The sequence below is a fragment of the Alnus glutinosa genome, chromosome 7 (assembly GCF_958979055.1).
Source record: "Alnus glutinosa chromosome 7, dhAlnGlut1.1, whole genome shotgun sequence".
Lineage (NCBI taxonomy): Eukaryota > Viridiplantae > Streptophyta > Magnoliopsida > Fagales > Betulaceae > Alnus > Alnus glutinosa.
Window position 1 is genome coordinate 5,400,029 of NC_084892.1, and position 27,839 is coordinate 5,427,867.

General features: G+C 35.6%; 3 protein-coding genes across 3 annotated transcripts; all 3 read left to right on the plus strand.

Annotated features, from left to right (window-relative positions):
• Positions 1 to 947: 947 nt before the first annotated feature.
• Positions 948 to 3,727, plus strand: LOC133872697 (disease resistance protein RGA2-like). Its single transcript, XM_062310268.1, has 2 exons — positions 948 to 3,569; positions 3,701 to 3,727. Exons 1-2 carry the CDS (start codon positions 993 to 995, stop codon positions 3,725 to 3,727), a joined length of 2,604 nt encoding a protein of 867 aa, XP_062166252.1. The 5' UTR covers positions 948 to 992.
• A 7,913-nt stretch (positions 3,728 to 11,640) lies between these two features.
• LOC133872699 (uncharacterized) lies at positions 11,641 to 12,324 on the plus strand. Its single transcript, XM_062310269.1, has one exon. It carries the CDS (start codon positions 11,641 to 11,643, stop codon positions 12,322 to 12,324), a length of 684 nt encoding a protein of 227 aa, XP_062166253.1.
• A 9,637-nt stretch (positions 12,325 to 21,961) lies between these two features.
• LOC133872700 (putative disease resistance protein RGA1) lies at positions 21,962 to 24,020 on the plus strand. The gene is made up of 2 exons (XM_062310270.1): positions 21,962 to 23,939; positions 23,984 to 24,020. The coding sequence occupies exons 1-2, from the start codon at positions 22,000 to 22,002 to the stop codon at positions 24,018 to 24,020; spliced, it is 1,977 nt and encodes a 658-aa protein (XP_062166254.1). The 5' UTR covers positions 21,962 to 21,999.
• The last annotated feature ends 3,819 nt before the right edge of the window (positions 24,021 to 27,839 follow it).

Here is a 27,839-nt window from a genome sequence, read left to right on the forward strand (position 1 = left end):
CTTCTGTTCTATTTGTATTTGAAGCTGTGAAGTCATAATGGCTATTAAATCTTTCTTTTGATGTTTCTGAACAGCAGAAAGGTAAGCATCAAAGATATCCTCCGCTCGTGCACCCGACAAGTCTTCATGCTAATATCTACTCTCGACTTGGGCCCGGCCGTGTGATTTACCATATCATCACCAATAATGAATGATTTCGGCTCTAAAAAGCTTGCCTTTTCAATTTCATGGAAAGGTGTTGGGGAAAATTATCATTTCATTTCATCCAAATTGAATGTTTGGCATAATTTTTAGCTCTTACTGACATGTACATGTATACTAATTCTTAGCCGCCACTAATCGTTCTGTCCTGGTTCAAAGAGAGAGGACAAAAAATTCATTGAAGTAAACAAATGAGAGACTTTTTTGGGTGATGCCCTCATTTGTAATCCAATTTTGTTCTTCCAAACAGTTTAGTTGGATAATGCCTTCAATTTTTGCAGTGATATTGCATATTGATCATCAACTACAGTAATTGTGCATTATATATACTTCTTTGACAAAAGAATAAGTGAGACAAGAGGAGAATAAATAATAGCATTACACTCAACTCCAAGCCTTTTCAGGATATATTCTTGAAGTAACTAAGCTGAATACTTCTTGAAAACAATTGGAACCAAGTTTCTATACAATGCCATATATAAAGGTATTCGATTGGTTCACCATTTTCAAAGGCAGAATGTACACTTTTTTGATGAAAGAATGAGTGCGACAATAGGAGAATAAAGAATAACAATGCACCCACTTACACTCCAAGCCTTTTGTTTACATTTTCATGAAATAGAAAAAGAATATATACTTGAATTAAGTCAGTTGATTACTTATTGAAAACACTTGGAACCAACAAAGTGAGTTCCTATATAAAGGTATGCAGACATGTTCTTGAATTAAATCACTTGCCTAAAGTTTAGCAAATAAACAACTACTTCCTCGATCTTCACCACCTCAAAAACATGGCTGAAATTGCCTATGGCATCATAGGAAAGGTCATAGAGAAGCTAGGGTCCGTTGCTTACCAAGAGTTCGGCTTGGTATGTGGTGTCAAAAGCAATCTGAAAAGGCTCGAGTTCACCATGTCAATCATTAGAGAGGTGCTCCTAGATGCCGAAAAGAAGCAAGCAAGTGACCCCCTGCTGAGGCTCTGGCTAGGGCAGCTCAATGATGTCCTTCACGATGCCGAGGATGTGTTTGATGAAATTGAGTACCAAGCTATAAGGAAGCAGGTGGTTGCCACATATGGGAGCACTTCTACAAAGGTATGTCATTTCTTTTCATCCTCTATGACGCTTGCATTCCCTTTCAAATTGGCTCATAAAATCAAGCGCATTAGAGAGAGGTTAAATGCAATCGCAGCTGAAAAGGATCAATTTAATCTCACCAAAATATGTGAAGATGCACATATCATGCACCGGTCGAGGGAAATAGATTTAATCTCATTTGTTCATCCATCAATTGTAATTGGTAGGGATAAGGACAAAGAAAATATCATAAATCTTTTGATGCACCCAGATGGTAGCAAAAATGTCAATGTAATTTCCATAGTGGGATTAGGAGGTTTAGGGAAGACCACACTTGCCAAGTGGGTGTACAATGATGAACGTGTAGTCCAGACTTTTCAATTGAGAATGTGGGTTTGTGTGTCTGAAGATTTTAGTGTTGCAAGATTGGTAAAAGAAATCCTTAAATCTGCATGCGGTACAATTGATGAAAATTGGAGTGCGGATACATTGCAAGCTAGATTGAGAGAACATTTAAGGGATACGAAATTTCTACTTGTCTTAGATGATGTTTGGAATGAAGATCATAATAAATGGATTGAATTGAAAGGTTTGTTAATTGATGGTTTCAAAGGAAGTAAAATTATAGTGACAACACGTAGTAACTTGGTTGCCTCTGTTATGAGCTCTGATTCCACATACAACTTAGAAGGTCTATCCCAAGATGATTGTTTGTCTTTATTTGTGAAATGTGCATTTAAGGAAGGAGAAGAGAAACAACATCCAAGCCTCTTAAAAATTGGAAAAGAAATTGTAGGAAAATGTAAAGGGGTTCCATTGGCAGTGAGGACTTTAGGCAGCCTGCTTCATTCAAAAGTTGATGAACGAGAGTGGGAATTTGTGAGAGATAACGAGATATGGAAATTAAAACAAAAGGAGAATGAAATCTTACCCGCATTGCGACTTAGTTACGATCAACTGCCAATTTACTTGAAGCGATGCTTTGCCTTTTGTTCTCTTTTCCCAAAAGACCATCAATTCTATTTGTTTGATTTGATTCCATTTTGGATGGCACATGGACTAATTCGTAAAACGTCTATTAATAAAAAACAAGAGTTGGAAGATGTTGGGGAGTTGTATATAAATGAGTTGGTGTCGAGATCTTTCTTCCAAGACTTTGAGAAACCGATCATTCCTTCCGTTTTCACGTATACCTTTAAAATGCATGATCTGATCCATGATCTTGCAATCTCAGTTGCACAAGGAGAGTGTTCAGTAGTAGACTCGGGCAACGAAGGCATTGCTGAAACAGTTCGTCATTTGTCATTTTCAGCAGAAGACTTGGGTCAAGAAGTTCCAAAATGCTTAGACAATTTAACAAAGGTGCGTACTGTAATGTTCACAACCGAAGCACCACTGTCGTTAGTTGAAGCATGCATCTCGAGATTCAAGTCCCTGCGGTTTCTTGATTTACGTGATTCATCTTTTGAGGTGTTGCCAAGTTCTATTGGTACTCTGAAGAATTTGAGATATCTCAACCTAACTGATAATAAAAGAATCAAGGAACTTCCTAACTCCATCTGCAAGCTGCACAATTTGCAAACATTAATCCTTGCTGGATGTGAGGAACTTGAACGGTTGCCCAAAGATATGAGGAGCATGATCAGCCTTAGGTTTTTGGCTGTAACAACAAAGTATACGTGCTTGTTGGAGAAAGGTTCCTTGAATTCTCTTCGGATTTTGGCTGTGGATAATTGTCCAAGGCTAGAAGTTTTGTTTCAAGGAATGGACGGGTGCCTCCCCAACCTTCGGATATTGTTTATAACGCAGTGTCCAAGTTTGACCTCTTTGTCACTCAATATCAAGCACCTAACTGCCTTAGAGATCCTGGCAATTGATGATTGTCCAAAGCTTAATTTGATTCTAGGAGAAGACAATCAGGAACTCAAGCTGATCCTTCGAAATTTGACGATTGGTAATTTATCAGAGCTGAAGGTTTTGCCTCAATGGCTCCAAGGATCTGCTAATACTTTACAAATCCTAGCAATTGGATTTTGTGAGCAGTTCACGGCCTTGCCTGAGTGGTTGCCAACTTTCGAATCACTTCACACACTTGTGATTTTCAATTGCCCCGAGATGTCATCTCTGCCGGAAGGGACACACCGTCTCACTTCGTTAAGAAAATTGGTGATCAGAGGTTGTCCTGAATTGATTAGGAAATGCCAAGGGGAAGATCAGCACAAGATCGCACATGTACCAGATGTTCAACTTGATGAGTACGTAACAGGGAGTTCAACAGAAGAAGATGTTGAGGTAAGGGCACTTCTTTCTTCTTTTGTCTTAAACTCTTTTTGCTCTATTCATTCAAACCCCCAATATTCATCCACTAATTGTATTCGTTAACTAACATTATTAAATTCTGAATACGTGATTTTGAGTTACAGGAATGGAGCACTGGTGAAAATATATGAGACAAGCCAGATTTCTACCAACTTGAAGTAGCAGCTGGTAAGATTGAGTTGTTATTAACTTTTCTTTTGTAATCACATATTTTCTTTGTTTTATTCGGATAATTAAGCATCTCTTATCATTTCTTTAAAGTTGTAGATTCTCAAATTATATGAATTTAGGCCGTTCCTTGTATCGAACGGCTTGAAAAATGCTACTTATTAAAACTGTGGCATGTTATTGAGATAAAAATAAAAAAAAATAAAAAAATAAAAAAAAAATCCAAATTTATTTATTTATTTTTTTACTTTTGAAGATAAGCTTCTTCTTTAGTATAATGTAAATCGAAAAATATTTTTTTGTTCAAAGCTTTTCTAAAATATAAAGCGCAATAACCTGATGAAAATATACTTTTATTGGTAACATGTGACATTTTGAATAAGTACCATTTTTTAACATTTTGGAACAAGTGGTTTATATTTTCTCAGGCAAAAAGAGTTATACTAAAATATCAATATAGTGGTCATTTAGCATAGCGAAGTGACGTTAACTGGCCTATTGGGGACAAATAAGTTGTAAGGGTGCCTTTGCCCCCCCGTTGTACGGTATAGGATATTTTGAAGTTTTCTAAAATACATCAGTACAATTAAGTTTTTTTTTTTTTTTTTTTTTTTTTAAGTATGTTATAATGTAACCTTAAATTATATATTGAAATATAGTCGCATTTATGTGGAGGTAGGCACATTGTCGAACAACGTAAATCTGTGTCTTGATTTTCTCTTGTTCTCTATTTTCGAATCCATATTATTCATCATTATTGTGCACAGTAACAACATTACACCGTTCAATGCAAAAAAAAAAAAAAAAGTTTAAATTTACATAATTTGACAATCCATAACTTTAAAAAAAATTATAGAAATTCCTTATCCGTTTTATCCTCCAATCCTCTTTGATTTATATGTATATGTACAATTTGCAGCTTCCATGCCTCGAGTTCCGCATAAGATGCAGTCAGTGCAAGTTTGAATGCAAACTCAATACAAAGTAATTAATATGTTCCTTCATTAAATTGTAAATATTTCTATTATTGTAATTTGGATTAAGAGATGTAAATAAACAATCATTTCTATCATTGTAATCCTAATTAAGATCATGGAAATAAATATGCATTTTTCATTGTACTTTTCACTAATAATTAATGTAAATAAATAAATGGGATGACTTGTTTACTTTTGAGACAACCTTGTTGTATTATTTTATTTAATTTTTGGTTATAACGTTTTGATGTATGCTTCTGTACAGATCGAAGCACCTTAGTTTCATCTTTGTATAGAAAAAAATAAATAAAAGAAAAGAAAAAAAAGATGTTCTTCATTTTAAGTGAAATGGAGCATAATTGACAGTTGAGATATCATTATTTCCTTTTTTACTTCAAAAAATTTGATTAATTTCCATAAAAAGCCATATTGTTTATCCCATTCAGGAGGGACCCAATTCTTACTAAGGTAGTTTCTCTTAACATTTTTCTTGGGCTATATACTTTCTAATTGAGTAAGATTTGGGTTCCTACCGAATTGAGAGAATCATATTCCTTAAAATCAAAGTACGAGAAGAAAATGAAAGATTCTATTAGTGTTCACTTGATTATAATTATTACATTTAAGCAATACTTTGGTGCATATAGTGTTACCATATGAATAGCCTATATGCATGATTTTCTGCCATAGGATATTTTAATGGTGCACCTTTTTTCCTTTTTTTTTTTTTTTTTTTTTTTTTTTTTTTTTTTTCGAAAAAAAAAATTGTGTAGATAATAGTGCACTTAATTGTTAGCATGAAACATTGAGCAAGGAGCGATTAAATTATAGCCATTAATTTTTGGACTGAGATTAACCAACGGATGGAATTGAATTAGATATCAATTAGTGATATATGTCATAAGATTAAATAAGTGAAATCTAACGGTCATAATTAAATAACTATTAATAACAAATATGATCATTAGTGATAATACAATAACAATTAAATGATCATTAATAATAATTAACATTGATTAATTTTAAAATTAAATGTCTTTAATGGACAAATATAAAGCTGTTTCGACACTCACCGACAGATCTTAATATATCCTCTTTATTTGCAAAATAAAAAAAAAATAAAAAATCTGCAACTAACCAATATAATAATAATAATAATAAAAAAAAAAAAATCGTCAACTACAATCTCTCTCTGTCTTTGAAAGACTTTCAAACTTTTGTCTTATATAATACTTTTCGTTAATTATCATTGGAAAAACAAAACTCTAATACCCTCGTATTGATTTATTATATAAATCATATATATATATAATAAATCAATACGAGGGTATTCTAATTGAGTAGTGATATATTGTCTGGATTAAAATCTCTTCAAATTCTTTATCTGAATTTGAGAGAATTCAGACAAGTGATTGTGAGAGAGCATTTATGGGTCTAATCTGACCAAATAAAAATTAGGCTGTCCAACTACTTGTCAGGTTAGGTTCGTCTCATAAGTGATCTCTCACAATTACTTGTCCGAATTCTCTCAAATTTGAACAGAAAATTTGAGGGGATCTTGATCTTCCAAGACAACTCTTGACCACCTTCGCCTATGTGACAACTTTTACTTTCTTTTATTTATTTATTTTTATTTTTATTATAGAAAAAAAAAATTATAGCTAGCGAAGGCAAGGTGGTCAAAAATTGGTTATCTCTTTTCGTCGTGGAGGGTTTTGTTCTTACTCAAACAGTCTTGGAATGGCGGAAGAATTGTCAGAAAGATGGGGAAAGTTTTCCCTCAATGAGGAAGAGAATAATGGGGTGGCTTTGGATGTGGGAGAAATCGCACCAATGGTGCATCGGGGGAAAGTGTGTCTGATTGGGAAGATCTTGGCTGACAGGATTGTACCAAAAGACTACTTTAGAGCCCCTTTGACTAGAATATGGCGTCCAGTGGGAACAATAACGTTCCAAATTATTGGTGGCAATATGTTTGTTGCAGAGTTTGAAGAGGTAGATGATAAAATAAGAATTTTGAAGGGTAGGCCCTGGATATTCGACGGTAACCTCATTGCATTGGCTGATTTTGATGGTCTTACACCGCCAATGCAATTCGAGTATGCGTCTTTTTGGGTACGTATGTATAATCTTCCATTGGCATGTATGGGGAAGACTTCAGTGCAAAAAATCGGGGCCTCTGTTGGTGTCGTGGAGGATGTTGATGTAGATGAAGATGATCCGGGATGGGGAGAGTATGTCAGAGTTAAAATTAAAGTGGATCTCAAAAAACCACTGGCTCGGGGAAGAATGCTACATCTTCCGGGCAAATCAGTTTGGGTAGCTTTTAAATATGAGAAACTACCCAGGTTCTGCTATAAGTGCGGAATTATTCTGCATGGTTTACAGGGATGTAGTGGAGAAGGCAGCTTTAGCAGTAACTCGTCCTCGGCGCATGATTCTTACGGCCCATGGCTGAGAGTCACGTTCCCCGTTCGTAGGGGCCAGGGAGGAGATATGTGGCAGCGCCGATCACAGGGGGAAGGGGATGAGGATGATCAGTTCGGGAGGACCACAGCCCAGACTCCCCGGAGGTCCGTATCAGTCAGTTCAATGGAGAAGGGGATTGACGGTGAAGAAGGCGATCTCCATGGACGGAAACCTAGCACCCAGACGGAGGAACAGTTTCGGGAAACAGAGCGCAATTGTCGGGGAGGAGTTAATGGGGGAGATCCTTACCATGTTGAATTGGGGGAGTCAGCTGTGGAGATGCAAGAATTACGGGATCCTGGGAAACGGAAAGGTAGTGTAACGGAAATTGAAGGAGATGGTTTTAATGTACAAAATGGTAACGGCAGCACGAAATCAGGTACAGAGGAAGTTCAGAGGCTAGGGGGTGATTTTTTCCATTTTGGAAAATCTGAAAGCTCAAATTCAAATGGTGAATCGACGGAAAGTGGCGGCAAATGGGCCCAAAAGTACGTGGGCCAATGGGACTCGGGTCTGCAGAAAATGAGGTGGAATGGGCTGAAAGAGGGGGAGGTGGTCAACTTGTTAAAAGATCCTGTCTCCAACACTTATTTCCCATGCGTGGGTAAAGCTGCTGCACCTAATAGCTGTCAAAATGGTGTGGATCCTCAACATCAGAAGGGGGGCAAGCATAAGTCTGTGTGTCAGACAAGGAAGAATCATCAAAGAAAGTCTCCAGGCTCAGCGAGACTTCAGGAAAACTCACAAACCCACTCGGTGAGGAAACAGGGAGGTCAACTCACATGGAAACAAAGAGCTAGGGGTTCTGAGGGTCCGGGAAATTACGAAGGTTTTCAGTCTGGAGGAGGAGGGAAACGAAAGCTAGTGGATGAAGATGAGGAGGATGAGGCAGCACAGTCGAAAAAGGGAAGGAAGGAAGGTGATGAAGCTAACTCCATTGTCGGAGTTCAGGCGGAGGCTGGTAGCCAGCCCCGCCGACTGCAATGATTGTGCTCAGCTGGAACTGCCGCGGGCTTGGGAACCCCCGGGCAGTTCGATCCCTTTGCTATTTGGTGAAGGAAAAGCGCCCGGATTTGGTCTTCCTTATGGAAACCAAATTAAATAAGAAACGAGCTGAGTCTATTCGTTGTAAACTTGGCTTTGATCAGTGTTTTGTTGTGGAGTGTATTGGTAAAAGTGGTGGCTTGATGCTTCTGTGGAGAAATCAAAATGGGGTAGAAATACAAAACTATAGCCAGGGTCATATCAATGCAGTGGTCCGTTGTAATCAAGATGATTCTCCATGGAAATTAACAGGATTTTATGGAAATCCAGACACAGCCAGAAGGAATGAATCATGGGCCCTGCTCCGGCACCTCTCAACTCTGCAACCAGACCCGTGGATGTGTATAGGGGATTTTAATGAAATAACATCAGCTTCAGAGAAGTCGAGTCGAACTCTCAGGCCTTCATCTCAAATGGCTGAATTTAGGAGAGCGTTGGAAGATAGCAAGCTGTCAGAATTGGGTTTTGTTGGCCCAAAATTCACGTGGTGGAATGGAAGACAGGAACCGGACACAACGCGGGAACGCCTGGATAGGGCGGTTGCAAACCAAGGGTGGTGATCTGTTTATAATATGATACAAGTGGAGGTCTTGGCCCGTTTTAACTCTGATCACCATCCAATCCAAGTTAACTTCTCTAAGTCTGGGGAGAAGATTTGGAAAAAGAGAAAAAATTTCCATTACGAAGCTGGATGGGCAAAAATAAAGGAGCATGGGAGACTGATTAAGCAAGTTTGGAGGCCAAAAAAGGAGCGTGATTGCCCGTGGAAGACTGTCCAATCTAATCTGTATGGGTGCAGGAAAACACTAAAGAAATGGGTCCAAAAACAGAAAAGCTCCGTGGAACAAGTTATCCAGGAAAAGGAGAGAGAGTTACAGAGTATCCAAATGGCTGAGCCTCGGAACCAAGTGGAAGCCGAATCCAAAGTTCAGGAGGATTTACACAGTCTTCTTGAACAAGAGGATTTAAAGTGGAGGCAAAGGGCTAAGGTAAATTGGTTGCAGTTTGGAGATCGTAATACAAAATTCTTCCATGCATGTGCCACCCAGAGGAAGCAACGGGCTACTATTCAGAAAATTCAAAATATGGAGGGATTGGAGTGTACAACTCAGGAACAAATTGAGTCAGCATTTGTTTCCTATTATTCGGATCTTTTCATGGCAGGAAGAGAAGAGGATATGGAAGACTGTCTGAATGCTCTTGAGAGGAGAGTGACTGAGGAGATGAATAAAAAACTATTGGCAGAGTTGTCTGTGGAGGAAATTTCTGCTGCGATGCACGACATGCCAGCCATGAAGGCCCCAGGTCCGGATGGCTTCTCAGCCTGTTTCTACCAATCCAACTGGGCCATAATTCACAATGAGGTATGCTCTGCTGTAAATCATTTTTTCCAAACGGGTGTGCTGGACAGAGGAATAAATACAACTCATATTGCACTTATTCCTAAGGTGCATAGCCCGGTGCATGTCTCTGAATTTAGACCAATAAGTTTATGTAATGTCATTTACAAATTGGTTTCAAAGGTTTTGGCCAATCGTCTTAAAGCAGTCTTGCCCCATATTATATCTTCTGCACAGAGTGCTTTTATACCTGGCAGGTTAATTTCTGATAATGTAATTGTGGCTTTTGAAACAATGCACACAATGCAGCAAAGAATGTGGAGCCGGGTGGGGTATATGGGGGTAAAGCTTGATATGAGTAAAGCGTATGATAGGGTTGAATGGAGATATCTAAGAGCTGCGATGCTAAGATTGGGATTTGATGTACGTTGGGTTGATTTAGTGATGAAGTGTGTAACCTCTGTCCGGTATGCAATTTTGGTAAATGGAAGCCCGGTTGGGAATATTCAGTCGTCAAGAGGAATCAGACAAGGGGACCCAATCTCCCCATATTTATTTCTTATATGTGCAGAAGGTCTTAGTGCACTACTTGGGAGAGCTGAGCAGAGATGACATATTTCAGGGGTTCCAACCTCTCCGAAGGGACCGAGAATTAGTCATCTGTTTTTTGCTGATGACAGCATTCTGTTTTGTAAATCTAACGCTGTTGAATGGAGGAGGTTGATGCGAATTCTGGGCAGATATGAACAAGCCTCAGGTCAGAAACTAAATGTGCAGAAGACCTCAGTGTTTTTCAGTCGAAATACAAGTTGGGAAAGAAGGCAGGAGATCTTACAATTATCAGGGCTAACAGAAACACTCTGCATTGACGCATATCTTGGCCTTCCTACTTTTGTGGGTAAATCAAGGGCACAAGCTTTCCAATACATAAAGGAGCAGGTGAATAATAAATTATCAAATTGGAAAGTGCAGTTCCTATCACAGGCAGGGAAGGAGGTGTTAGTTAAAGCCGTGGTTCAGGCTATTCCCACTTACTGCATGAGTGTCTTCCAGTTACCTGTTTCTTTATGTAAGGAGCTCAATGCATTGATGCAAAATTTTTGGTGGAATCATCTGTCGAAGTCTTCTAAAATCCACTGGATGAGCTGGGAAAGAATGAGTAAATCAAAGGTGGCAGGAGGACTTGGGTTTAGGGATTTGGTCCTTTTCAACAAGGCCATGTTAGCAAAGCAAGGATGGAGAATTCTACAAAATCCGGATTCACTTATTTCCCGGATCTTACAGGCCAAATACCATCCTTCCTCCACTTTTATGGAAGCTAAAATTGGGCCACGCGCATCTTTTGTATGGAGGAGCATCTGCAATGCCAGGGAATTATTGGAGCAGGGTTTGTTGTGGAGGGTGGGTGATGGTCGATCAATAAGCATATGGAAATCTCGGTGGCTGCCAACTCCAACTCTCCACATTGTCCAATCCTTTCCTAGGATTCTTGATTCGAATGCTCTAGTGGGGGAGATTATTGATCAAGATCGTGGTGTGTGGAAAGAAGATCTCATTAGGGAAGTGTTTATGCAGGAGGAGGCAGATGTCATATTGAATATTCCACTAAGTCCTAATCTTCCCCAGGACAGACTGATATGGAAGGACACAAAAGATGGCAAATTCACAGTTAGGAGTGCATATCACTTGGGATACAGTTTGCATGACATGGATAGAGGACAAAGTTCTTCAGGGAAAAGTGACCAAGGGATGTGGAAGTTTCTATGGAGCCTCAGAGTCCCAAATCAGGTGAAAGTGTTTATATGGCGGGCTATCCATGATATATTGCCAACTCGGGTAAACCTGGTGCGCAGGAAAGTGATTGAGGATGACTTGTGCCCAATGTGTAAAACGGAGAGGGAAACTGTTATCCATGTTATGTGGACTTGTCCGGCGGAGCAGGATGTCTGGGGAGGATCACTGTCAAATTTTCAGAAGTGTGGGACTAACTATAGCTCCTTCCTAACTCTGTTTGAAGAATTTTAGGTGCGTTTCAAAAAAGAAACTATGGAATTGATGGTGATAACGGCTAGAAGGTTGTGGTTGAGAAGAAACTCTTTTATTTTTGAAGGAGTCTTTTCTTCCCCATCTGACATACTTGCAGGAGCAAAAGTGTCTCTAGAGGAATTTATGCGGTGCTCAAATCCAGATCAGTCTACATCTGAGTCACATACGGAGCATACAGTGGGGTTTCAACAAGCTTGGAAGCCCCCTCCACATGATCATATAAAAGTCAATTGGGATGCAGCCATCAGTAAACAAAATAACTCTATTGGGCTTGGTATGGTTGCAAGAGATAGCAAGGGGGATTTTATGGGGGCACGTTGCATGGTATTTCTTCAGAGAACGGAAGCATGTATGGCTGAAGCTTTGGCAGCAATCTGGGCAGTCAAGTTTTGCAAAGAGGTTGGCTTCTTTGAGGTGATATTGGAAGGAGATGCAGCACAGGTAGTGAATGACATAAATTCACCTCTTCCTCATCTAGCTAAAACTGGTCATATCACAGAAAGCATAGTACAAGAGCTTCAAGGTTTTAGATCTGCCAAATTTGTTCACGTGAAAAGGGAGTGTAATAATGTAGCTCATACTTTGGCTAGATTGGCAGTGGAGCAAAATCTCTCAGATGTCTGGCTAGAGGAACCTCCGAACTGTATTGCAGATCTTATTGTTAGGGAACGTTTGTGTCTCTAGATTTCCTTACTGGGGATCATTTTTGTTATCAATTAATAAGAAGCAGATTTTCTCGTTCAAAAAAAAAAAAAAAATTGTGTCTTAAAGTGGCAAAACATCGTATCTCAATCTAATTTGTCCTTATTTGCACAATAATACAGATAAAATGATAAATGTCATTAAAGGGGGACCAAACAATACATGAAAATCAAGACCGTACTCTCTAGGTTGGGCCGGTTTTGCTTGGGCTAGTACCAAAACCAAAACCCAAATTTCTATTTGAACCGATCGATCTAGTCCACATTCTTTAACTGTGTGATTTCTGTTTTTAACCAAGAAAAAGTCTATTTAACATACTGGTACAATTTATATATGATTAAAATGATGTAACAGTAAAAATTAATTATTAATTTTTTTTTTAATTTTTTTCTTACGTAAACTCTTGTCGATCTAAAAGTTGATTTTTAATGTCACGTCATTCTAATTATATGACAGTCGTATAATAGTCTATTAAATATTATTGCTCATTAGTGAAACCATGACACTGGCCTCAACAATCGGAAAAACATTCTATATTTTATTAAATTTTGTCTTATTGCATTTAGTGGAGTAAATGATATCACGTTATTTAAAAAAAAAATGACACAATAAATATTCACTATATAACAACGTATATAACATTAACCGTAAGAAAATAAAATTTGAACCACAAAACAACCGCCGCCCCTCTTAAGTCATTTCCTTTCCATCACATTCCAAAAAAAAAAGAAAAAAAGGAAGGGTCATTCACTTTCCATAGTCTGTTGGCTTGTTTGGTAGAGAGTTTTGTTGTAAATTTTTTGTTTGAATAATAATAAGAAATGATTTATGTGATATAAAGGTCAAAATATACTTTAATTTTTTGTGAGAAAAGTAAAGAAAGTTGTTTAGCAATAAGGGAGAAAAAAGAAGAAGATTTTTCGAAGAAATAAAAAAATATTATAAAAAAGTGGGGGCTGGTGGGGTGGGGAGGAGTGTGTTGCCAAACACACACCAATAGCCATCTTAGAGTCTTCACTGTTGTTCTTTTGAAGTTATGATTGCATAGCTTCTACGTGACACATATATGATCGGTCATTGTAAATTGCTTAATTATTTTGAATATTTTATTCAAGTTTTTTTAATTGTTCTATTCAATCTTAATCTTTATATATAGATAGAGTTTAGTGAAACTTGTCATTATTTCAAAGACTTTTCCTGGATCATGAAATTTCATGTTTTAGGATGGAGAGTACCACATTTTCAATTATGCTACTCCATTCATGAAATTGTGTATTTAAGGAAATTATGGTTTGTTGAGCCCTTGCCCCGATCTAGATAATTATAAACTCAAACTATATAGAAGTCTGTTTAACCTGTGATTTCGTAAGCTAAATGTGTGGCTGGTTTTAGACAATTTTAAAAATTGTATCATTTTTGTGTGCGTTTTAAAAAAAATTATAGTTAAAAAAAAAAAAAAAAAAGCATTTTCAAATCAAAACTAAATGCATCACACAAACACAAATTGCTATTCTACTTCCATTTTGTTGTTGATGTTTAGGCTCGTGGGGACGCAACCACTTGGGTGAGCAGGTGAAGCATGACTTTATTGTGGGAGTATTCAGAATGAGACTGATGGGGAATGCTTTTGGCTTGGTGGTGTCATGTGATAACCAATTCTTGGGACAATCATGACGAGTTGAGGGTGGAACATGATGGTTGCATTTCATTGGTGCATTTTATTTATGGTTTTCAATAGAAAATTATTTTTTATGAAGAATAAATTATTAATGTTAATAGAAAATATTTTCAATAAGAACATTTTATTATATGTTAGTCAATTAAAACATAAAAGTAATTGGTTGCACTAAAATATTTATATTAAAATCTACAAAATATAAAATCCTACAGCTTATTAAATTATGTGTGTATAAGAGATGGTTGTCCGAAATAGTTGCATCTGCTTGTTATTTTTTTTTTTTGTTTTATATTTTTAAAATAAAAATATTTACAAATAATTAAAAATATAAAACACTCAACATTGGTTTCGATGAGACCACATAGAATTCGTGCCCATTATATTTATTGTGGAATGAATATTTATACCTTAAAATTAGGACAATGATCTATTTTATTGTCAAAACTTAATGTTATTGTATTTAACGATATAAATTATGTTATCATTTAAATTTTTTAATGACGTGCTAATATTTTTATCACATGATATCATCTATACCGTTAAATACAACAATATTTAATCATAACTATTAAAGTAAAATTGTGAGAATCAAATTGCTTAAAATCAAAGTATGAGAAAAAAATGAAAAGTTTTATTAGTGTTCACTTGATTATAATTGTTACATTTAAGCAATACTTAGGTGCATATAGTATGACCATATGAATAGCCTATATGCTTGATTGTGTGCTATAGGATATTTTAATGGTGCCCCTTTTTCTTTTTTCTTTTTTTTTTCTTTTTTTTTTTTTTTTTTTTTGGGTGTAGATAATGGTGCACTTAATTGTTAGCAAGAAACATTAAGCAAGGAGCGATTAAATTATAGCCATTGATTTTTGGACTGTGAGTAACCAACGGATGGAATTAGATATCAATTAGTGATATATGTCATAAGATTAAATAAGTGAAATCTAACGGTCATAAGTAAATAACTATTAATAACAAAAATGATCATTAGTGATAATACAATAACAATTAAATGATCATTAATAATAATTAACATTGATTAATTTTAAAATTAAATATATGTTAATGGACAAATATAAAGCTGTTTTTCGACACTCACCAATAGATCTTAATATATCCCCTTTATTTGCAAGAAAAAAAATAAAAAATCTGCAACTAACCAATATAAAAGATAAAAAAATAAAAAATCGCAACTACAATCTCTCTCTTTCTTTGAAAGACTTTCAAATTTTTGTCTTATATAATACTTTTCGTTAATTATCATTGGAAAAACAAAACTCTAATATACATATATATTGGGATAATAAATCAATATGAGGGTATTCTGATCGAGTAGTAATACATTGTCACCCCAAAGATGCATTAGAATTTCTTCAAATTTTTTATCCAAATTTAAGAGAATTTGTATAAGTGATTATGAGAGAGTATTTATGGGACTCACTTGATCAAATAAATATTAGGCTGCCCAACTACTTGTCCGGTCAGGTAGATCTCATAAGTGCTCTCTCACTATTACCTATCCAAATTTTCTCAAATTTGGGCAGAAAATTTGAGGGGATCCTGATCTCCCAAGACACAACTCTTGACTACCTTTGCCTATGTAGCAACTTTTACTTTTACTTTTTTTTTTTTTTTTTTAAGAAAAAAAAACCTTAAAGTTAACTAAGGGACCACCTTGCCACATAGAGAAGTGGTAGCGCGCGCCAAGCGGCTACGTGGATTTTAAATTTATAAGTTTACCACTCGCAATAGTACATATCGATTGTACTATAGTAAGGGTGATCGAACCACATAGATTATTGGTTGTTTTGCGTAATGGAATATGAAAGGAACGGATCTAACTTAACTTTGAAATAAAAATAAAAGCAAAGGTTGTAGAATTGAAGCTACAACAATAAGGTTAAAGAAATGAAAGCGGAAAATGAAAACAAACGTAAAGAAAAATTAGGGTGTTGATCATATCCAATCCTCAACCAATGAAATGCTTAAAGTCTATATGAACTTTCCTAACATGCTTGATATGAGCGCGTAAAGGGCGTCAACCATTACGACGACCTTGACACGAAAATACTTTCGTTACGACGTAGTTATAAAGCACCTAGTTTTACATTAATCTACTCCACGAAAAGATTAAACTATAATTGAAAAACATTTACTCTACCAAAGGTGTGGAGTGACTAATGCTCCCTAGCTTACTACTCTAAAACACATCTCAATAAGCACACAAGATATACGAAAACCCTAACTAGGCCACAATGATAAGGTATCTAGTTTCACACTAATTTATTTCATGTAAAGATTAAACTACAATGGAAAGACATTCTATACTACCAAAGGTATGAAATGATCGGTGTTCCCTAGTATACCCTATAAGGTGACTCTAATAGGTAATCATACATCAAGTCATATAGAACCATTGCAAAAGACATCATTCTTATTTTTAAGAATGTTGGTTTTACTCAAGAAATCTAAGAAAACTCATAGACAAGTTTAACTCTTTTTCATGAATAAATAGATTGGAATCTTGATATCAAAACCTTTTAGCATGGGTTTTGATATCCTCTAGCCCTCAACAATCATCAAACACATCTAGAAAATCCTAAGAACATCAAGAACATTTCATGGTTTTGGATTGGATTTGGATCAAACCCTAAGGACAAAGTTAGCTAGACATGAATTGAATCTAATCTAAGCATGAATTTAAAGGAAAATAGTAAAGGAACAACAAGAAAATGAATTAAAAACAACTATATTAAACATAAAGAAATTTGGATTACAAAAAGAGAATAAAACTTAAGCTAGAACATGAAGAACAAAGAAGAAATAGAAATGAGACAAGCTCTCTGGAACTAAGCCCAGAAAACGTGCATCAAAGTAAACTAAAACATGAGAAATTAAAGTGATACACCTGAGCAAATCCGAATAAACCCCAAAAGATGCATAATCTATCCTAAAACCTAATCTCATATATATAGATATTTAATTTACAAAGGGAACATCAAAGCTCGGTTTTTGGCCGCACAAAATAGTGTCGACATCCTCTGTGAACCGCCCAAATTGGATTAATTTCATCCACACAAATCATGCCGACATCCTAAAATTTTCTCAGAAAATATCCAGGTTCGATCGATTGACTTCGCGGCTGCATAAATAGTCGATCGATCGACTTTGGATCGATCGATTTTCTTCGACTGATAGTCGATCGATCGATTTCTTTACTTAAGAAATAATCGATCGATCGAAATGCCTTAGCCGTTTCTCTCTTCAAGATCAATCTTGAACTCTGGAAATGACCAAAATGCCCTAGCCCTCAACAATCATCAAACACATCTAGAAAATCCTAAGAACATCAAGAACACTTCATGGTTTTGGATTGGATTTGGATCAAACCCTAAGGACTAAGTTAGCTAGACATGAATTGAATCTAATCTAAGCATGAATTTAAAGGAAAACAGTAAAGGAACAACAAGAAAATGAATTAAAAACAACTATATTAAACTTAAAGAAATTTGGATTACAAAAAGAGAATAAAACCTAAGCTAGAACATGAAGAACGAAGAAGAAATAGAAATGAGACAAGCTCTCTGGAACTAAGCCCAGAAAACGTGCATCAAAGTAAACTAAAACATGAGAAATTAAAGTGATACACCTGAGCAAATCCGAATAAACCCCAAAAGATGCATAATCTAACCTAAAACCTAATCTCATATATATAGAGATTTAATTTACAAAGGGAACATCAAAGCTCGGTTTTTGGCCGCACAAAATAGTGTCGACATCCTTTGTGAACCGCCCAAATTGGATTAATTTCATCCACACAAATCATGCCGACATCCTAAAATTTTCTCGGAAAATATCCAGGTTCGATCGATTGACTTCGCGGCTGCATAAATAATCGATCGATCGACTTTGGATCGATCGATTTTCTTCGACTGATAGTCGATCGATAGATTTCTTTACTGAAGAAATAATCGATCGATCGAAATGCCTTAACCGTTTCTCTCTTCAAGATCAATCTTGAACTCTGGAAATGACCAAAATACCCTTGATGTCTTTTTAGGTCTAATTCAAGTATTTTGAATTAGATTTCAATTAAGACCTGAAAATAAGAGAAAACACTAAAACATAACAAAATATTATATACACAACACAAACTAAGTCTAACAAAATGTAAATTAAGGGGTCTTGAATTAAATAATTCAAGACTTATCAAGAAGGTGGTCAAAATTTTTGTCTTCGAGTGACAAAAGATCATATACCAATCTAATTTGTTCTTATTTGCACAATAATATAGGTAAAATGATAAATGTCATTAAAGTGGGACCAAACTTTACATGAAAATCAAGACCGTACTCTCCAGGTTGGGCCGGTTTTGCTTGGGCTACTACCAAAACCAAAACCCAAATTTCTATTTGAACCGATCGATCTAGTCTACATTCTTTACTGTGTGATTTCTGTTTTTAGCCAAGAAAAAGTCTATTTAATAGACTAATACAATTTATATATGATTGAAATGATGTGGTAGTAAAAATTAATTATTAGATTTTTTTTATGTAAGCTCTTGTCGATCAAAAAGTTGATTTTTAACATCACGTCATCCTAATTGTATGATAGTTATATAATAGTCTACTAAATATTATTGCTCATTAGTGAGACCATGACACTGGCCTCAACAATCGGAATAACATTCTATATTTTATTAAATTTTGTTTTATTGTATTTAATGGCGTAAATGATATCACGTTATTTAAAAAAAATGACACAATAAATATTCACTATATAACAACGTATATAACGTTAACTATAACAAAATAAAATTTGAACCATAAAACAACCGCCACCCCTCTTAAGTCATTTCTTTTCAATTGCATAAAAAAAAAAAATTAAAAAAGAAAAAAGAAAAAAGAAAAAGGATCATGTGCTTGCCATAGTCTGGTTTGGCACAAGTAATGTTGGCCTGTTTGGTAAAGAGTTTTGTTATAAGTTTTCTGTTTGAATAATAATAAGAAGTGATTTATGTGATATAAAGGTAAAAAAATACTTTAATTTTTGTGAGAAAAGTGAAGAAAGTTGATTAGCAATAAGGGAGAAAAAAAAAGGTTTTTCGAAGAAATGAAAAAAATAAAAAAGATAAAGAAAAAGAAAAAATGGGTAGGAGTGTGTTGCCAAACACACACTAAAACTTATCTCCAAAAGAATAAGGGTGCGTTTGTGATTGCGATTTTAAACTAAATCGCAGAAAATGAACCGTTTGGAAACTGCGTTTTTAAAAAATTGCGATTTGAAAATGTAGAAAAGTGCTTATTTAAATCACAGGCAATGTGGTGCTTTTTTGAAAATGCAGTATTTTAAAAGGCAAACCTACGATTTTAAATACCAAACTGCGAGTTTGCCAAACGTTTAACTGCGTCTTTAACAATCACTTTTTTAAATTGCAAATTTTAAAATCGCTATTTTAAAATCACTTTTTGGAATCGCAAACCCAAACAGACCCTAATAATAATAATAATTGATGAATTAAATGTTGTGGTAATATACGTTTGTTTTTTGTTACGATCATAAAATTAAGGATTTAATCATATTAGTATGTACTATGTAGCCATCTTAGAGTCTTCAATTAATGTTGTTCTTTTGAAGTTATGATTGCATAGCTTCTACATAACACATATATGATCGGTCATTGTAAATTGCTTAATTATTTGAAGATCTTATTCAAGTTTTCTTAATTGTTCTACTCAATCTTTATAGAGTTTAGTGAAACTTGTCATTATTTCAAAGACATTTCCTGGATCATGAAATTTCATGTTTTAGGATGGAGAGTATCACATTTTCAATTATGCTACTCGATTCATGAATATGTGTTTAAGGAAATTGTGGTTTGTTGAGCCCTTGCCCCGATCTAGATAACTAAGTATAAGTTCGAACTGTATAGAAGTTTTCTTGGAATGTGATTTCGCAAGCTCAATGTGTGGTTTTAGACAAATTTCATGTAAAAACACATAATTTTTTAGATTTTGTCGTTTAAATTTGTGGTTTTATAAACGCATAATTTTAAAAGTTAAACGACAATTTTAAAGGTCAAATTGTGATTCTACCAAACACTTATGACTTACCTGCGTTTTTAAAATTCACATTTTCAAATCACACGTTTTGAATTCTCTATTTTTTAAATCGCACGTTTTGAAACTGCAAATACAAAAGGCCACCATGCACTTACTATTCTTGCTTGTTGGAAATATGAGGAATTGGATATATATTCAAGGAAAATCTGTTAATTAGTTTGGAAAATTCTTGTACAAATTTGGTGGAAGGGACGTTAATTGTTGTCATCTAATCTGTTCATTTAGAGATGGATGAGAGGGCGCAAATAATAGGTTTTAGCTTCTGTTCTATTTGTATTTGAAGCTGTGACGTCATAATGGCTAGTAAATCTTTCTTTTGATGTTTCTGTACAACAGAAAGGTAAGCATCAAAGATATCCCCCGCTCGTGCACCCGGCAAGTCTTCATGCTAATATCTACTCTCGACTTGGGCCCGGCCGTGTTATTTACCATATCATCACCAATAATGAATGATTTCGGGTCTAAAAAGCTTGCATTTTCAATTTTATGGAAAGGTGTTGGGGAAAATTATCATTTCATTTCATCCAAATTGAATGTTTGGCATAATTTTTAGCTCTTATTGACATGTACATGTTTACTGGTTTTTAGCCGCCACTAATCGTTCTGTCCTGGTTCAAAGAGAGAGGACAGAAAATTCATTGAAGTAAACAAATGAGAGACTTTTTTGGGTGATGCTGTGACGTCCCACATCGCCTGGGAATGAGGATGTGCTTATATGTATAAATGCACCCTATATGACACAACGCGTTTTAAAGACGTGATGGCAATGAACCTATCAGAACTCCGCAGTTAAGCGAGCCGTTGCGAGAGCAATCCCAGGATGGGTGACCTCCTGGGAAGTCTGGTATGGGGAGCCAAAAAGCGGACAATATTGTGTAATTGGGGGTGGATCGTTACAAATGGTATCAGAGCCATTGTCCAGCCTGAGATGGTGGGAGCGTGCACAAGCCCAAGAGGGTTGTGCCCAGTGGGCACTCGCTGGGATGCCAAGAATGGGGTGATCCTATGAGGGTCGCCAGCGAGGACGCTGGGTCCCAAGGGGGGGTGATTGTGACGTCCCACATCGCCTGGGAATGAGGATGTGCTTATATGTATAAATGCACCCTATATGACACAACGCGTTTTAAAGCCGTGATGACAATGAACCTATCAGAACTTTGCAGTTAAGCGAGCCGCTGCGAGAGCAATCCCAGGATGGGTGACCTCCTGGGAAGTCTGGTATGGGGAGCCAAAAAGCGGACAATATTGTGTCATTGGGGGTGGATCGTTACAGATGCCCTCATTTTGTAATCCAATTTTGTTCTTCCAAACAGTTTAGTTGGATAATGCCTTCAATTTTTGCTGTGATATTGCATATTGATCATCAACTACAGTAATTGTGCATTATATATACTTCTTTGACAAAAGAATAAGTGAGACAATAGGAGAATAAAGAATAGCATTACACTCAACTCCAAGCCTTTTCAAGATATATTCTTGAAGTAACTAAGCTGCATACTTCTTGAAAACAATTGGAACCAAGTTTCTATACAATGCCATATATATAGATATTCGATTGGTTCACCATCTTCAAAGGCAGAATGTACACTTTTTTGATGAAAGAATGAGTGCGACAATAGGAGAATAAAGAATAACAATGCACCCGTTTACACTCCAAGACTTTTGTTTACATTTTCACGAAATAGAAAAAGAATATATACTTGAATTAAGTCAGTTGATTACTTATTGAAAACACTTGGAACCAACAAAGTGAGTTCCTATATAAAGGTATGCAGACATGTTCTTGAATTAAATCACTTGCCTAAAGTTTAGCAAATAAACAACTACTTCCTCGATCTTCACCACCTCAAAAACATGGCTGAAATTGCCCATGGCATCATAGGAAAGGTCATAGAGAAGCTAGGGTCCATTGCTTACCAAGAGTTTGGCTTGGTATGTGGTGTCAAAAGCGATCTGAAAAGGCTTAAGCCCACCATGTCAATGATTAAAGAGGTGCTCTTGGATGCTGAAAAGAAGCAAGCAAGTGACGAGCGGCTGAGAACCTGGCTAGGGCAGCTCAACGACGTCCTTCATGATGCCGAGGATGTGCTTGATGAAATTGAGTACCAAGCTTTAAGGAAGCAAGTGGTTGCCTCATATGGGAGCACTTTTATGAAGGTACGCCATTTCCTTTCATCCTCTATGGCGCATGCATTCCCTTTCAAACTTGCTCATAAAATGAAGGGCATTAGAGAGAGGTTAGATAAGATTGCAACCGATAAGGATAAATTTAATCTCACTAAACAACGTGAAGACGAGCACCGGATGAGGGAGATGACCCACTCATTTGTTCATCCATCAACAATAATCGGTAGAGATAAGGACAAAGAAAATATCATAAATCTTTTGATGCAACCAAATGGTAGCAAAAATGTCAATGTAATTTCCATAGTCGGATTAGGAGGTTTGGGGAAGACCGCACTTGCCAAGTGGGTGTACAATGATGAACGTGTAGTTGGGATTTTTCAATTGAAAATGTGGGTTTGTGTGTCTGAAGATTTTTGTGTCACAAGATTGATAAAAGAAATCTTTAAATCTGCATGCGGTGCAATTGGGATTACAATTGATCCCAATTGGAGTGTGGATATATTGCAAACTAAATTGAGAGAACTTTTAAAGGATAAGAAATTTCTGCTTGTCTTGGATGATGTCTGGAATGAAAATCATAATAAATGGATTGAATTGAAAAGTTTATTAAGTGATGGTTTCAAAGGAAGTAAAATTATAGTGACAACACGTAGTAACTTCGTTGCCTCTGTCATGAGCACTGATTCCGAATACAACTTAGAAGGCCTATCCCAAGATGATTCTTTGTCTTTGTTTGTGGAATGTGCATTTGAGGAAGGAGAAGAGAAACAACATCCAAACCTCTTAAAAATTGGAAACGAAATTGTGAAAAAATGCAAAGGGGTTCCCTTGGCAGTGAAGACTTTAGGCAGGTTGCTTTATTCAAAAGTTGATGAACGGGAGTGGGAAAAGGTGAGAAATAACGAGTTATGGAAATTAGAACAAACGGAGACTGATATGATCTTACCCGCATTGCGACTTAGTTACGATCAACTGTCAATTCACTTGAAGCGATGTTTTGCCTTTTGTTCTCTTTACCCAAAAGACTACGACTTCTCATCGTTTGATTTGATTCAATTTTGGATGGCACATGGACTAATTCGTAAAACGTCTATTGATAAAAAACTAGAGTTGGAAGATGTTGGGGAGTCGTATATAAATGAGTTGGTGTCGAGATGTTTCTTCCAAGACGTTGTGAAAGTGAGTCCTTGCTTACCCTTTTATACCTTTAAAATGCATGATCTGATCCATGATCTTGCAATCTCAGTTGCACAAGGAGAGTACTGTTCAGTAGTAGACTTGGGCAACGAAGGCATTGCTGATACAGTTCGTCATTTGTCATTTTCAGTAAAAGACTTGGGTCAAGAAGTTCCAAAATGGTTAGACAATTTAACAAAGGTGCGCACTGTAATGTTTACAACCGAACCACCACCGTCCTTAGCTGAAGCATGCATCTCGAGATTCAAGTCCCTGCGGTTGCTTAATTTAAATTGTTCCTCTTTTGAGGTGTTGTCAAGTTCTATTGGTACTCTGAAGCATTTGAGATATCTCCACCTAGGTTATAATAAAAGAATCAAGGAACTTCCTAATTCCATTTGCAAGCTGCACAATTTGCAAACATTAAACCTTGGTGGATGTGACGAACTTGAACGGTTGCCCAAAGATATGAGGAGCATGATCAGCCTTAGGTTTTTGGTTGTAACAACAAAATATACGTGCTTGTTGGAGAAAGGTTCCTTGAATTCTCTTCGGATTTTGGTTGTGGGTAATTGTCCAAGACTAGAAGTTTTGTTTCAAGGAATGGACGGGTGCCTCCCCAACCTTCGGATATTGTTTATAACGCAGTGTCCAAGTTTGACCTCTTTGTCACTCAATATCAAGCATCTAACTGCCTTAGAGACACTGGCAATTGTTAATTGTCCAAAGCTTAATTTGATTCTAGGAGAAGACAATCAGGATCTCAAGCTGAGCCTTCGAAATTTGATGATTAGTAATTTATCAGAGCTGAAGGTTTTGCCTCAATGGCTCCAAGGATCCGTTAATACTTTACAATTCCTAGTAATTGAAAATTGTGAGCAGTTCACGGCCTTGCCTGAGTGGTTGCTAACTTTCAAATCACTTCACACACTTCTGATTATCAATTGCCCCAAGATGTCATCTCTGCCGGAAGGGACACACCGTCTCACTGCGCTAAGAAAATTGGTGATCATGGGTTGTCCTGAATTGATTAGGAAATGCCAAGGGGAAGATCAGCACAAGATCGCTCATGTACCAGAGGTTCTACTTTTATGAGTAACAGGGAGTCATTCAACGGAAGAAGATATTGAGGTAAGGGCACTTCTTTCTTCTTTTGTCTTAAACTCTTTTAGCTCTATTCATTCAAACCCCAATATTTGTCATGTGAAAAAAAAAAATGAATTTACTGTAAATAAAAAAGCTACAAAATTAAATAAAGTAACCAAAATGAGAAGAAAGAGTCATTGTGTGATCCCAGACCCGATATAAAAGCTAGGAAATTCATCCGCTAATTGTATTCGTCAACTAACATTATATTTTGCATACATGATTTTGAGTTACAGGCAAACAACACTGGTGAAAATATATGAGACAAGTCAGATTTCTACCAACTTGAAGTAGCAGCTGGTAAGATTGAGTTGTTATTAACTTTTCTTTTGTAATCACATGTCTTCTTTGTTTTATTTGGATAATTAAGCATTTCTTATAATTTTTTTAAAATTGTAGATTCTCAAATTATATGAATTTAGGCCGTTCTTTGCATCGGACGGCTTGAAAAATGCTACTTATTAAAAATGTGGCATGTTATCGAGACAAAAAAAAAAATCCAAATTTATTTATTTATTTTTGTTTTTTGTTTTTTTTAAGCTTCTTCTTCAATATAATAAAAATCAAAAGACAATTTTTTCTTCAAAGCTTTTCTAAGATATAAAGTGCAAGAACCTGATGAAAATATACTTTTATTGGTAATGTGTGGCATTTTGAATAGGTACCCTTTTTTTACCTTTTGGAAGAAGTAGTTTATATTTTTTCAGGCATAAAGAGTTATACTAAAATACCAGTATAGTGGCCATTTAGCGGAGTGAAGTGGCGCTAACTGGCCTATTGGGGACGAATAGGTTGTGAGGGTGCCTTTGCCCCCCATTGTATGGTATAGGATATTTTGGGGGTTTTCTAAAATACATTAGTACAATTAAGATTTTCTTATAAGTATGTTATAATAATGTACCCTTAAATTATATACTGAAATATAGTTGCCCTTGTACGTGTGGAGGTAGGCACATTGTCGAACCACTTAAATCTATGTCTTGATTTTCTCTTACTCTCTCTTTTCGATTCCATATTATTCATCATTATTATGCACGATAATAACATTACACCGTTCGATGCCAAAAAAAAGAAAAAAAAAGTTTAAATTTACGTAATTTGACAATCTATAACTTTTTATAGAAAATCCTTATCCGTTTTATCCTCCAATCCTCTTTGATTTATATGTATATGTACATTTTGCAGCTTCCATGCCACGAGTTCCGCATAAGATGCAGTCAGTGCAAGCCTGAATGCAAACTCAATACAAAGTAATTAATATGTTCCTTCATTAAATTGTAAATATTTCTATTATTGTAATTTGGATTAAGAGATGTTAATAAATAATCATTTTTATCATTGTAATCCTAATTAAGATCATGCAAATAAATATGCATTTTTCACTGTACTTTTCAACAAGAATGTAAATAAATAAATGGTATGACTTGTTTACTTTTGAGACAACCTTGTTGTATTATTTTATTTAATTTTTGGTTGTAACGTTTTGATGTATGCTTCTGTACAGATGCATCTTAGTTTCATCTTTGTATAGAAAAAAATAAATAAAAGAAAAGAAAAGAAAAAGATGTTCTTCATTTTCAGTGAAATGGAGCATAATTGACAGTTGAGAGATCATTCTTTCATTTTTTACTTCAAAAAATTCGATTATTTTTCATAAAAAGCCATATTGTTTATCCCATTCAGTAAGAACCCAATTCTTACTCAGTACTTCTAGCATTTTTTTAATTGAGTAAGAATTGGGTTCCTACCGATTTGGGAGAATCATATTCCTTAAAATCAAAGTATGAGAAGAAAATGAAAGGTTTTATTAGTGTTCACTTGATTATAATTATTACATTTAAGCAATACTTAGGTGCATGTAGTATTACCGTATGAATAGCCTATATGCTTGATTGTGTGCTGTAGGATATTTTAATGGTGCACCTTTTTTTTCTTTTTCTTTTTTTCTTTTCTTTTTGTTGATAATGGTGCACTTAATTGTTAGCTATTAGCATGAAACATTAAGCAAGGAGCGATTAAATTATAGCCATTAATTTTTGGACTGTGATTAACCAACGGATGAATTTAGATATCAATTAGTGATAAAATGTCATAAGATTAAATAAGTGAAATCTAACAGTCATAATTAAATAACTATTAATAACAAATATGATCATTAGTGAAAATACAATAACAATTTAATGATCATTAATAACAATCAACATTGATTAATTTTAAAATTAAATGTATGTTAATGGAAAAATATAAAGCTGTTTTCCGACACTCACCAACAGATCTTAATATATCCCCTTTATTTACAAAATAAAAAAAATAAAAAATTTGCAACTAACCAATATAAAAAATAAAAAATCGCAACTACAATCTCTCTCTTTGTTTGAAAGACTTTCAAATTTTTGTCTTATATAATACTTTTCGTTAATTATCATTGGAAAAACAAAACTCTAATATATATATAAATCAATATGAGGGTATTCTGATTGATTGAGTAGTAATACATTGTCATCCCAAGATGGATTAGAATCTTCTCAAATTTTTTACCCAAATTTAAGAAAATTTGGGTGTTTTGAAGCATCTGAGATACAACGACCTATCTAATAATGAAATAATCAAGGAACTTCCTAATTCCATCTGTAACCTGTTCCATTTGCACACATTACAACTTAATGGATGTAGGGAACTTGAACGGTTGCCCAAAGATATAAGGAACATGATCAGCCTTAGGTCTTTGGATATAACAACAAAGTCTACATGGTTGTAGGAGAAGGGATCCTTGAATTCTCTTTGGCTTTTGGCTTTACTAGATTGTCCGAGACTAGAATTTTTGTTTCAAGGTTTGGACGGGTGCCTCACCAACGTACCTTCGAGTACTGATTATATTTAGGTGTGCAAGTTTGCCCTCTTTGCCACTTAATATCAAGCACCTAACTGACTTAGAGGTCCTTGTTTTTCAAGAATGTGAAAAGCTTGAATTGATGGGAGAAAATAATCAGGATCTCAAGTTGAACCTCCGAACTTTGATGATTGAAAATTTACCAATGTTGGAGGTCTTGCCCCTATGGATCCAAGGATATGCTAATACTTTACAGTACCTAACAATTAAAGAATGTGACAACTTCACAGCCTTGCCTGAGTGGTTGCCAACTCTCAAATCACTTCACACACTTGAGATTATCAACTGCCCCGAGTTATCATCTCTTCCGGAGCAGATGCATTGTCTAACTGCGTTAAGATCATTGAAGATTAAA

What these genes read in the sequence shown, in the direction of transcription:
- LOC133872697 (XM_062310268.1), top strand. Translation starts at nt 993, where the DNA reads ATGGCTGAAATTGCCTATGGCATCATAGGAAAGGTCATAGAGAAGCTA. An exon ending in CAACAGAAGAAGATGTTGAG is followed by an intron (nt 3,570 to 3,700) that starts GTAAGGGCACTT and finishes TTTGAGTTACAG; the next exon opens with GAATGGAGCACTGGTGAAAA.
- LOC133872699 (XM_062310269.1), top strand. Translation starts at nt 11,641, where the DNA reads ATGGAATTGATGGTGATAACGGCTAGAAGGTTGTGGTTGAGAAGAAAC.
- LOC133872700 (XM_062310270.1), top strand. Translation starts at nt 22,000, where the DNA reads ATGGCTGAAATTGCCCATGGCATCATAGGAAAGGTCATAGAGAAGCTA. An exon ending in AGGAGCATGATCAGCCTTAG is followed by an intron (nt 23,940 to 23,983) that starts GTTTTTGGTTGT and finishes TGTTGGAGAAAG; the next exon opens with GTTCCTTGAATTCTCTTCGG.